We start from the raw sequence: 13345 nt of genomic DNA, 5'->3' as shown, positions 1-13345 counted from the left end.
CCAATGTGTCAACAAATAAGGGTGCTAGAAATAGAAGCTGGTGGTCCTCAAAATATCGGATGTGTTGAGAAAGATATAAGGAACTATGGACAGAGGGTGAGAGATGAACAAAAAGATAATGATGCAGAATTGTTAATTGAATTTTTTTCTTCTGAGGAAGAAAAAAATCCAACCTTTTACTTTAAGTATGAACTCGATGAAGAAAGCAGGCTTGTTAGATGCTTCTGGGCAGATCCTTTTGCAAGGAGATCGTATCATTTCTTTGGTGATGTAGTAGTGTTTGACACAACTTACAACATGAATAAATACGATATGATATTTTCTCCATTGGCAGGAGTAAACCATCATGGTCAGACTGTTATTTTTGGATGTGCTTTGTTGAGTGGTGAAAAAACCGAATCTTTTATTTGGTTATTCAATTAATTGTTGGATGCAATGCCGAGGGTTGCACCTCAAGTGATTATTACGGATCAAAATCCTGCAATGACGAAGGCCATTGCTCAAGTTCTTCCATCAACTTGTCATCGATACTGTATCTGGCATATTTTGAATAAATTTGCGGAGAAGATAAATACAATGGTTTATCGGGATAACTATCATTGGTTCAAAAATATAATTTGTAACTCGGAGACTATTGAAGAGTTTGAGACTAGTTGGGCTAAGTTGTTGAAGAATAGTAATTTGGGAGATAATACATGGTTGCGCCAAATGTATGAAATCCGTAACAAGTGGGTTCCTGTTTATTTTAATCATATATTCAATGCAGGAATGTTGAGCAGTCAAAGAGCAAAAAGTTCACATGCATTTTTCAAAAGGTACATCTCAAACAAAAATTCATTGATGGACTTTATTGTACGTTTTAATAGAGCTATTAATCATCAAAGACATTATGAGTTAGTTGCAGATCATATTGATGTGAATGAGCAACCAAAGTTGAAAACTATGTGCCCAATGGAGACTCAAATGGTGAAAATTTACACAAAAAGAAATTTTATAATTTTTCAAGATGAGTTATTTGAAAGTTCTGCGTATTTCTTAAGTTGCACGTTTGAGGATGATGAGTCTATGTTTTATAGTGTACGGAAGGCTAGTGGAAGTTGCTCATCAAGGAATAGACAGCTTAAATATAATAAACTTTCAGATTCTGTGTCATGCAGTTGTAGGCTATTTAACTTTAATGGAATTCCATGTAGACATATATTAGCCTACTTTCGAATTAAACAAGTCATGTTTTTGCCAAGCGAATACATTCTTAGGAGATGGACAAAAAGTGCAAAAATTGGTGAAGTGTGGGATAACAATGGTCAAGAAATGAATGACCATGACGATATGTCATTGGTAACTAGGCATGCAAGTTTATCTCGAGCTTGTTCTAATTTAATTGATGATGCATCTCTTACAGTTGAGGGTACCAAATTTATTTTGAATGAGATTGAATTGCTACGTGGTAAAATTAAAGAAATGAATGGTGATGGAATGACAGTGCCAGAAACAACTAGCAAAATAAGTACAAAAGAGCTTCCAAGTATTAATAATCCGTCACATGTACGATCAAAAGGATGTGGGAAAAGATTTAAAAATCCAAAAGAGATGTTAGTTTCAAAATCACTCCTTTGTCGAGGATGTGGACTTCGTGGACAGCAACACGATAAGAGGAATTGTCCTCGGTTGCAAGAAAGGTAAATATATGAGATTCTCTCTTAGATATATATATATATATATTAAGCAAAAAATAATTTTATATATGCAAGATAATTTTATTCATATAATTTTTCAGCTTTGTAATATATATTTTATTTTTTTATCATATAGATCTACAATGAATGACCAAGACATCAATTCCAATTCGGCAAGTGAGGATGATGACTTAACTTCTCATGCTGGTAATTTCTTCTATATGACTAGACATAAACTTTTTTTATGCTGGTAATTTGAATCCTCATAATGTTATTTTTATTGTAGGATCAAATTTACATGGTGCAAAAAGGTCGTAATTGTCATATCGTGGAAGCTGTGTGACCATGAAGATTGATAGGAGATTATGAATATCAATATGAATTTGAAAGCTGGTTGTATGAAAACTATGTGTAATGTATGAGAACTATGTGTAATTTGGTCACTTTGATTATTTAAACATATGCTGGTTTTTGGACCTATGTGTAATGTGTCACATTTTGTAGTTTTTAAAGCAACTTCTGTAGAATTATTCATATTCAAATTATAATTATATTTTTATTATTATATATTTAAATCTGAAAAATATAAAAGTTAGTTCATCTTATTATATAAAAACTGATTTTTCATATACATATATATTGATAGTAAGCATTTGTTTGTGGAAACTAAGTTATATAGCTTTTATATTTTTCGGCTCATAAACTATGTTATGTAATTGTTTGTTTGTTTTTAAAATAAAAGTTGCTATTTGATTGCCAGTGTATGACCGTTCAATAATTTTTACACATATCAAATACAATTTTTACACATATCAATTTTTACAATTTTTACACATTGCTTCAAATTCCTCTAATAATTGTCAAACATACTTTCAGGTACAAATTATTACATATCATTTCTAATAAATCTACATATTCTTATAAAAATAACAAATTGATATGGTAGCTATAACAATAACAGTTAGAAATCTCCAGTCATAGTCGCTTTTCCTTTGATGCTGCTGCTTTTCTGTCAAGATTTTAAGTAGACCCTTGGCAGTATAATTCAACTCCCTTACATTATTATTTAGACTAACCATTTCATTAATCAACATTTCTGTCTCCGTTTTGTTCATGTTTCCATGTGTACGATGTATTTCATCATCCCATACAAACTTTCCACAATATTTACCATCCTGCATAACATTCATATGGTGAATAAATAATTGATCCACTAATTTCATAACACAATATCATATATAATTTTTATATTTACCTTATTATTATAGCATTTCCAAAATTTTCTATTTGGATTTTTTTCAGAACGAGATATCTGCAGTTTCATATAACCACCACAAGCACACTTTTGTTGCCAAGCACTTTCATTTATACTGGATGTTGACATATCATCAAAGTCTAGATTACCTGCCACTCTATCGGAAAAAGGAAGCCTCAAAGTCATTAAAGTTGCTAACAAAGAGGAGCCTGTGTGATCAACAACCAATGCAGTACAAGTTACCAGCTAATTTTATCAGTCAAGGGGATACCAATTTATATATCATCATGGGGCAAGATTGAAGATCCAGTAGCAAAAACAAAAAAAAAAAAAAACAAGGATATAAGTTAAGTAATATAGCGTAAATATGCAACAGATATGACATGGTACTGCATGCCAATATACATCATTCAACTGCAGAACTGATGGGCATTCATTCTCATATCATGCTGCATATTACTAACTAAAACACACTGGAAGTAAAAAGAGTTAAAAACTAGAGAAAACTTCAAACAAAACTACGAGAAAGTTCAAAAACCGAAGAGATCAGATAATCATTATCATTGAAATACACCATATTACATCAACCATGCAAGTAAAACTGGGCGTCAGAAGCTATCATCACATCTCCCGTCATTCCAGGTGAATCAAATTAACCATAAACAAAAACAAAAAATATGTATCAAAGGAATTAAAGAATTAATAAGAAAACTAAATAGAAATTATTTGCTCAAAAGTAACTGGGGTCAGATAAAAATGTCAATCCCCACCTTGCAACAATAGTTGAAAAGAAAAAAACATAACCTGCAGAAAAACCCTTTTAGACAAATTAAACAACAATTATAATTAAACCGAAAACATAACCAGCAACACCAAGACCAAATCATTAAACTAGCTCCTCAAATGAAGGGGCTAGAACATAATACAAATACAGAAACATCTAAATTTCTATATACTATTATCCAACTTAACAGCAATCACTTCACATTATAAAATGACCTATATTCAAAATCAACAAGGAGCTTATACCCAACGCATAGACCATTCGCCCACAGATCTCTGTACTTGAACTGTTATACTCACACAGATGGAAAAACAACCATACAATAAATGCATCAATTATATTCACTGCAATTATCAAACATTCTTTTGCATTCATGTATAATCCGACATTATTTTGCACCAAGCAAGCTGCAGAAGACTATTTTGTTCAACACAAGACTACAACAATAAGCAGCAATGCAGCTCAAAAAAAATTGTTGCAACAACAAAGCTGATGTGAAGAGAAGCAGAATGCATAATATTTGAATGCAGTTGAGACGCCCAACCTACAGGACAGAAAAACTTTTATGCAGTTCCATATCCCAATTACTTAGAACAGAAATACACTAATGCATCATACCTGGACAAATTTATAAAACCAACTCTTGTATAGTCTTATTAAGCAATAATTACAATCAGAAAATAAAATATAGCAGAGGTTATACCGTAACAGAGATCAAATATGTCTCTTCCTTTTAACTCAGAGATGGTAAAAATGAAATTACTACGAAAAGAAAAAATTAACAAATAAGATTAAGTAATGGAATATATAACCACCTATCGGAGTCAAGACTAACTGGTTATTCACAAAAGTAAGAATGCATCAACTATCTAGTAACATAAACTTCCCCCTACCGCCCCAAATTTATTAAAAAAAAAAAAAAAAAAAAAAAACAAAAAACAAAAAAAGACATAGTGTCATAAATAAATTGTAGAAAATAAAAAATCATAAATAGAACTTGCACTTTCTATAAAGATCAAAATAGCACAAAACCAATATCAATTGTTTGCGTATCTACTAAGCATTCTTTCTTTTGGTATAATCGGTTTGATGATAACCAAAAATTACAGAATGAGAGAGGAAGAGAAGGAACGAACCTGAAAGCGGCTGTGTTGCTAGAGGTGCGGGGTGGCTGCTGGAGGTGTTGGGCGGCAGAGAGGAGCACGCTGGCGGCAGAGAAGAACGAGAGTGAGCTTGAGCTGCTGGTAATTTAGGGATTCTGGATCTGGAGCTAGAGGTGCGGGAGCTTCTCTTCTCTGCAGTTTCGTGTTCTGTTTTTTTTTTTTTTTCTTTTTTTTTTTTTTGAAAATAGGTGCCACGCTCCGTTTCATTTAACCCAGGCAAAGCAACAGCAAGTTTTTTTTTTTTCAAAATAAATGTACAGTGCAAATCAAACTGGAGTTAAGAGTAACGGCATCTCACTCCATGCCTTGTGAGAAATCTCACTTCATAGCAATTCTATATATATATATATATATATATTCATATACTCAAATATGTATATATATATATGCATCTACACACATAAAGGAGTACCCACATATACTTATGCATGTATATATATATATATATGCAAGAATATGCATTAGGAAATATACGTGCACATATCTGTATATAAATATGTACATACATACACAATTTAACACAATTATCGCATTAAATATAAAATCTACTCAAAAATAGAAACTTTTCAAATACCCCATTACAATTCACAAACAAGATATCAATAGAAAGCTAAAGAGATGAGGAACATGCTACTGACCACCGTTGGGCTCAACACTACTAGTGTTGGCCGAAAAAGAGTGGAAAGTTTTGGCCAAACTCCCTTTCAATGTACCTCATACACAGTTTGGAATTTAAATGAATCGAGGCCATTTTTGAGACCAAAATAGGGGGATAAGGTATGAAAATGGACTGGGTCCATCGGAGAACGGTGGAATTGCTGAAAAAAGAAAAGTTGCATCTGCTAGCTTCGCTAGCCTAAACTAGGCACATCCATCAACGGTTGATCGAGAAATTTAGGTACCGATGCCACCATCAGGTGGGCTTCCATCACGACCGGCACATGTGGCCCACAGTTGCTGGAATGGCATCAAATCAGTCAGAGCAGAGAAAGAGAGAGAGAGAGGAGAGGAAAGAAAAAGAAAAGGAAAAAAATTCTTTTATCAAGGATGACACGTGGAACTCTCCTGTCGTGACATGTGCCATGTTTCTAAACATGACATGTGACACTTCTTAGTTGTTGACATATGGCACAAATCAGAGATTCCGTAAAATATTCCACTGCCATGGTAAATGAGTCTCGGGAAAGATAGGCATGATTTTACAAACCCATAACTTTTCAACCATTGTTCCAAATTAAGGGTAACACCAGTCTATGGACTCGTATCGACAAGCATTATCGCATAGTACATGAGTCAATATCAATCTATATAGATAAAAAAATCAACTCTAGGCTCACTAATAAGTCTGGATTGCATCTTATTTTGACCATAACTTTCTATTCTTTACTCCGATTTTGGAGTACTACTAGTTTACAAACTCATGTTGATGAGTTCTTTGCCATGATATCTTAGTTAAGACAAAATTTCTCTCATAGTAAAAAGTCAATCATTTGACCCACTTAGTCAACTTGGTCAGTCTTGGTCAAGCTTGATCAAAAACTCGAATTTAGGGCATTTTCTTAGATCGGTGCATTACAATTCAACTCTTTCGAAGTTCTCTTAGGGCTTGTACTTGGTAAAAAGATGGGGATTGAAAATGCATCCAATATATTTGTTTAAGATATTAAAGATGATTTTAAAATATCAAACGGTTAGGATTGAAAAGTTTGAAGGCAAATACAAATGATTTTAAAATTTGGAAGAAAATTTAATTTGTGTAATATTTTATTTACTTTCGTCTATATTTACTTATTTGTAATATTTTAGTATATTTAATTCATATTTCAAATGGTACATTTAATTGGTAAAAAAGTTAAAAGAAAAAAATTCAACAAATAGTCTACGCTTTTATCATGAAAAGTGTCACCCAAACTATCTTTTAACTATGGACTAACCGTTTGTTAAATTATTAACTTTAAAGTTGTAAAAAGTGTCACCTAATTAAAATTCCAAAATTCTAAAACATAACATTAATTAAAATTCTAAAAAATATGTTAATACGCGACGCTTTTGTTGTTAAAAGCGCCACCAATTGCCTTCAAATTGTATATATAAAAAAACTTTGTCAAACTTATATTAATTTAAAATTTTACTAAGTTAAAATTGAAACACAAATAACTAAATGAACAGATTAATTTTTTTACTTCATATTGCTAATTAATATATTTAATATTTATATACAAATGAATGAAACATAACACTAATTAAAATTTCCAAAAAAAAAAAAAAAAAAGCTAATAGGCAATGCTTTTGACATTAAAAGCATCGTCTAATGCGTTTAAATTATTAAAAAGAAACAAACTTTGTAAATCATTTGTTAATTTAAAAAATCATTAATTTCAAATTGCAACACAAATAAATTAAATGAACAGATTAATTATTCTGCTTTACGTCATTAATTAATATACTTAATATTTATATGCATATAAATAAAACATTATATTAACTAACATTCCAAAAAATAAGTTAATAGGTGATGCTTTTGATGTTAAAAGCATCGCTTAATACTTTTAAATTGTAAAAAAAAATTATAAATCTTTTATTGATTTAAAAAATAGTTAATTTCAAATTGAAACACAAATAAGTTAAATAAAAAAATTAATTGTTTTGCTTCATATTGTTAATTAATATATTTACAATATTTAGATACATATGAATAATACCGAACATTAATTTAAATTGCAAAAAAAAAAAAATAATTGGTGATGCTTTTGACATTAAAAATGTCGCCTAATACCTTTAAATTATTAAAAAAAAAACTTTGTCAATTTTAACTAATCTAAAAAATAATTAAGTTAAAATTGAAATACAAATAAATTAAATGAACATATTAATTATTTTGCTTCATATTACTAATTAATATATTTTATATTTACATATTATGAATAAAACATAAAAACGCATTTAAATTTTTAAAATTCACAATAGAGCCAATGTTTTTTTTTTTTTCTTATCTTAAAAGCGTAGCCTATTTCTTTTTAAATTTGAAATAATTACATTTTCATACTTTTAATAAATTAAAAATAATTAATTTGAAATTTAAATACAAATAAATTAAATTAAATGAGTTGATTAATTTTTTTACTTCATGTTACTAATTAATATATTCAATATTTTGATACATATTAATAAAGCATAAAATGTGTGAAAATTTCAAAATTACATACAAAAGTGTTTTTGAATAATTCTTTTCAAGTATTTAATGATACAATTATTGATAAGAAATCTCTTAGAAACAATTTTATTAAAAAGTTATTTTTACAAGTACAAATAATTGACATATTCTTAATTTATAGAATATATTATTGAAGAATAATTTTTTATCTTAACTGGCTATTAAATACATAGACTAATCATATAAACGGCAGGCCTTTTTTAACTCCTCTAGTTTATAGAAAACAATCTACAAAACCATCAAAGTTGTTTTAATTCATCTTCTTATCATAATCAAAGGGCTTACATATTCACCAATAAATAAATTATTTAAAAGAAAAATCTAAAAGAACTATAAGAAAGTAAGATTTAGAGGCCGTTTGTTTTTTTACGTTATGTCTTAATACAAATTATTTTAAGTAATAGGACATGTTGATTTTCTTTAAAAATAATAAATTAAAAAATACAAATAGACGAATTTTTCAATCAAAAAGTGTCACCCGAACCTTATTTAATTAAATTTTTTACACATTCTTTTAATTTACAAATTAATAACATCAACATTAATGAAACATAAATCAATTAATTAAATAGTTTATTTATTTTGATGTACACTTCTAATTAATATAATTTTTTTTTTTTGTTTCTCAAAATTAAATAAAAGGAGAATATATTTGTTTTTAAAAAAACTTAATAGACAACGCTATTGTCGAAATACCAAAAACAAAAATTCCAATTTTTTTTGCAACATACAAATTAATCACTTTATTTTATTAAATAACAATTAATTAAAGAGTATTTATGTTTCTAATTGATATATTTAGTATTTTAATTCAACCTATGGTAATTAAACTTAGAAACGTATTCAAACTTTATGATTTCGATATTTAGAAGCTATTTGTTCTTCTTTTTTTTCTTTTTTTTTTTAAGTTTTTATCTTATGTCTTATTGTAAATTACTTTAAGTCAAAGGACATGTTGATATTCTTTAAAAAATAAATTAAAAAATACATATAGCTGACACTTTTCAATCAAAAAACATCATCCAAACCTTAGTCAAATTATTTTTTACGCATTTTTTAATTTCAAATTAATAACACCAACCTTAATAATAAAACATCAATTAATTAAATTGTTTATTTATTTTGGTATACACTTTTACTTAATATAATTATTCTTCTTTATACTACTAAAATTAAAATAAATTATGAAAAAAGATTATAATAGCCGATGGTTTCTTCACAAAAGCGTTGCCCAATATCAATTATTTTTACTAATGCTTTGTTTATAAAAGTGTTGACTAATGTTTTTATTCATAAAACAAACGACCCCAAAAAAAAGTATCGCTTATTCTTGGTACTAAGTGATGCCTATATTGTGAAAGTGCCGTCTAACTTTAGCATTATAGCCGACACTTTATGTTCATTATCACAACTTTCTTTTGGCCAATGCAGTTTTTGTATAGCATCAAATGTTAGTATCACTAATTTACTATTTTGGCATAGTGTAAAACTTTAAAACCTTATTTCAAAAAAATAAAAATCATATCACATGAATGTCTGATACAGTAAAAAGAGACCATCCTATACTAAGTCTACCTGATTCATTTGGTTCTTCACAAATGAAAATCCCTTTTTTGATACTGATTTCTAACTAAGAAAAACCAGGAATAAAAACCAAAACAAAATAACCTTAGTTTCTAAACTAGATTAAAACATATAGAACCTTGTCACAATTCCAAGGAACAGGAATTTACTTCTCTACAGACCTTCAAGCACCCCCAATCTTCCAATGGAAATCCTAGAGAAAACTATCAGTCTTTTTGTTTTATCTCCTTTGTATTCTCTCCTTCTTTCTCCCTAGGTTTTGTATCATGAAAAATAAGAAGAACACTAATATAACATTTAAATACTCTTAGGGTTTCCAAAAACTTATTTCAACTAATAATATGAAAGAAAAGTTAAAGAAAATACTAACATATCTCCTTTTTGTTATCTCACATTAATTAAAATAAATAAAAGCTGAAAACTCCTTTTTCCTAATTCAAAAAATTGTCCAACCCTAATACTCAATTACCTATTGGTTACCAAGATCCAAAATCTGTACAAAATCAGGTAAACCTGTTAGTGCAAATATAAAATCACTTAAAAAAAAAAATCTATCCATAAAATTATTTGGAAAGTTGACTTCCTACTATCTTCATAACTTATGGGTTTTGTAAATCCTCATGTAGTCTTCTAGAGAATATTGGAAACTTGAACCATCTATATAAGCTTTACACATTACTCTTAGTGTTTACTCAAATACCATGTCATCAAACCACCAATCAAACTTAACCATTTGTACACTCCTTTCCACCTTAAGAGATATAATTTATAAACTCACAACAATAAATACAAATAAATAAATAAAAAGATAAAAGACCATTACACCCTTACTATATGTTAGATAGGTGAAGGCAAACTCATATTTTCACACAATCACACACAAAACCTTTTTATAGTAAATCATATTAAATAAATTCAAAACACTTAATACTTTCTATTACAAAACCTACAAGAATTGTTATCTTACATCATAAGTTTTAGAGGGCTTTTGAAAATGTTTTTAGAACTTTATGAATTTTAATGGAACATCAAAATTTTTTTAATACATTTTGAGTTTTCTAAGGTTTAGAAAAAAATTTCTTAGATTTTTTTTTGTACTTTTCTTAGCTTCAAAATATGATATTTCTTAAATTTTTCAAAAGCTTTCGGGGAAAATGTACAATCGACATATTTAGAGGGCATTGATGCAAATATTTTTTTAAAAAAAATGATAATATTTTCCTTTCTCACATGGCACCTAACAGGATAAGGAAAACGAGGTTAGCCATTTGTGGTTATGATTCGTGTTTTTGAAAGTTTAAAAGGTATTGCTGTCAATTTAAAAACATAGGAATCATTTGGTATATTTTACTAATTAATTTTAACAATTTAAAATCAAATGAAAATAAAATTCAATATTTGATGATTGCATAATATTGTAAAAATGTAATTATAATTTTAAACAATCAAAATTAATTGGCAAAATTTGATATATGAATCTAAATGATAATTTTTAAAAAGGATAAAGCAAAGATGTAATTGTAATAAAATTGAAAATTCTAAAATTTCACATATATATATATATATATATATATTGTTTTTTATTTTTTTGGCGGTAAGAAGCTTCCGAATGTATCAACTATAAAACTGGTTAAAATGTAATAAATGATCTGATCCGCGGTATGACGCTAAAGCCTTGCCTGTAAAATAGGATGGCCCACCAAGATATGCGGAGCTGACATATAAAAGGCGTTAAGGACGAGCACGCCAAGGAGTAGCAAAGCGAAAAGTCACTCTAACCCTTGGATTATTCCCGAAAGAAAGTCATTCGAGAAAGGTCTATGTTTCTCTCATCTACTTGACAGCTCCTTCTACCAGATACTTCTCCATTCTCATCGAAGCATCAGGAACAAGTATCAGATTACCAACATGCCCCTCATGCCTCCCTTTTTTTTACTATTAATACCTTGCTTTCTCTAATCGTCCCAAATCAGCCATTTTTCGAAGCAAAACAACCAACCTCATAAGCTCCCTTTCTTTACCACTTTGCTAACAAAAAGCCCGATTGCGTCGAAGAAATGTCTCTAATTCCGAGCTTCTTCGGTGGCCGAAGGACAAACGTCTTCGACCCATTCTCTTCGGACATCTGGGATCCATTCCATGATTTCCCATTCACCACCACATCTCTCTCGGCCCCGCGGTCCAACTTTGCCAATGAGACGGCGGCGATCGCCAACACCCGCATCGACTGGAAAGAGACTCCCGAAGCCCATGTGTTCAAAGCCGACCTCCCGGGGCTGAAGAAGGAGGAAGTGAAAGTGGAAGTGGAGGAGGGCAGAGTGCTCCAGATCAGTGGGGAAAGGAGCAAAGAGAAGGAAGAGAAGAACGACAAGTGGCACCGCGTGGAGAGGAGTAGCGGCAAGTTCTTGAGGCGGTTCCGCCTGCCGGAGAATGCGAAGGTCGAGCAGGTGAAGGCTACCATGGAGAATGGTGTTCTTACTGTCACTGTGCCCAAAGAGGAGGTGAAGAAACCTGATGTCAAGACCATTGACATTTCTGGTTGAGCTTCTTTGAATGTGAGAAAAAAAAAAAAAACTTTTTAATGTAAGGAAATAAAATAAAGTCTAATATGGGGTTTGTGGTTTTTCTTTCTTTTTTTCCTTCTTTTATTTCTGTGAAATTATGGGCTTCGTTTTCATGGAGTTTGTGCGTTCTTTTGAATGGAATTTGTAATATGTAGTGGAGTGTTATATTAATTAAATCATTTTGCTCGTTAGCATATGTCATAATGATTTCAAAGTTACTCCAATCTAATGTTTGTTTGAATCCCCCGATCCAAGAGTGCAAGGGTTAACTACACTTTAATGTCTTCTAATTTCTAGATGTTATATTTTGGACCACTAAGTTTAATAGGTTTAGACATTTATACTTAAGAATATATTTGTTCAATGATTTTTTTTCAACTAGCGATTTTGTCCCATTTTATTAACATTAAGATACAGTTTGACCCATTTTGTTACAATTTAAAACATGTAGTTTTAATTTGCAACAATTTCAAATTTCTTATGCTGTAAATTTGCATTTTACTATGTTAAAAATTTAGGTCCACAGTCAACATTAACCTGTCTCTAAAAAATTCCGATGTGATCAAAATGAAAAAGTTGAAACATAAGTGTTTAAATTGTAATTTTATACATTTGAATTTTACTATATTAAATTTAGGCTCACATTTCTCAAAAATTCTAATGCAATCAAAATGAAAAAATTGAAATTTAAGGGTCTTATAATGTTTAAATTGAATGTTTGATGCTGTGGTCCTATTTCTCCTTTCTCTTTATCTAAAGCTTTTATTGATATTATGAATCAGGACTGTGAATTGTGATTCACTCCTAATTCAAGGCAACATGCCTAGCTGTACCTTTGTTGCCTTCTCTTTTGGTATAATATAACTCCCCTTTCAAGCAAAAAATAAAAAATAAAAAAATAAAATAAAAAAAATTGAATGTTGATGATGCTGTCTCTTGGCCTGGTGGTATTATTAGTCTAGGTGGGAGGTAATTCAGAACTCTAATGGTGGTCTGATTGAAGCTTTTGCAAAACCTGCTTCGATGGTAAGCAATTCTTTAACAACAGAATTAATGGTAATAAGTGGTCGTCAGTTCTATATGCAAGCGGGTTTTCAACAAGGGA

General features: G+C 29.9%; 2 protein-coding genes and 1 non-coding gene across 3 annotated transcripts; 2 read left to right on the top strand and 1 right to left on the bottom strand.

Moving 5' to 3' along the window:
* The first annotated feature begins 435 nt into the window (after window positions 1-435).
* LOC107413814 (protein FAR1-RELATED SEQUENCE 5) lies at window positions 436-2032 on the top strand. Its single transcript, XM_060819842.1, has 2 exons — window positions 436-1679; window positions 1963-2032. Exons 1-2 carry the CDS (start codon window positions 436-438, stop codon window positions 2030-2032), a joined length of 1314 nt encoding a protein of 437 aa, XP_060675825.1.
* Window positions 2033-3474: 1442 nt separating this feature from the next.
* Window positions 3475-3560, bottom strand: LOC132805192 (small nucleolar RNA U31b). Its single transcript, XR_009640578.1, has one exon. It is a non-coding gene; the product is annotated as a small nucleolar RNA U31b (small nucleolar RNA).
* An 8073-nt stretch (window positions 3561-11633) lies between these two features.
* Window positions 11634-12436, top strand: LOC125421650 (17.8 kDa class I heat shock protein). Its single transcript, XM_048470921.2, has one exon. It carries the CDS (start codon window positions 11734-11736, stop codon window positions 12217-12219), a length of 486 nt encoding a protein of 161 aa, XP_048326878.1. The 5' UTR covers window positions 11634-11733; the 3' UTR covers window positions 12220-12436.
* The last annotated feature ends 909 nt before the right edge of the window (window positions 12437-13345 follow it).

Source organism: Ziziphus jujuba, chromosome 8 (assembly GCF_031755915.1).
Source record: "Ziziphus jujuba cultivar Dongzao chromosome 8, ASM3175591v1".
Taxonomy (NCBI): Eukaryota; Viridiplantae; Streptophyta; class Magnoliopsida; order Rosales; family Rhamnaceae; genus Ziziphus; species Ziziphus jujuba.
The sequence above is the reverse complement of the archived record's forward strand: the minus strand, read 5'-3'. Positions and strand labels throughout refer to the sequence as shown.

Bases quoted from the DNA above. Each gene is read 5' to 3' on its own strand.
- LOC107413814 (XM_060819842.1), top strand. From the start codon at position 436: ATGCCGAGGGTTGCACCTCAAGTGATTATTACGGATCAAAATCCTGCA. The intron at 1,680-1,962 runs GTAAATATATGA...TTTTTATTGTAG, and splicing joins TGTCCTCGGTTGCAAGAAAG to GATCAAATTTACATGGTGCA.
- LOC125421650 (XM_048470921.2), top strand. From the start codon at position 11,734: ATGTCTCTAATTCCGAGCTTCTTCGGTGGCCGAAGGACAAACGTCTTC.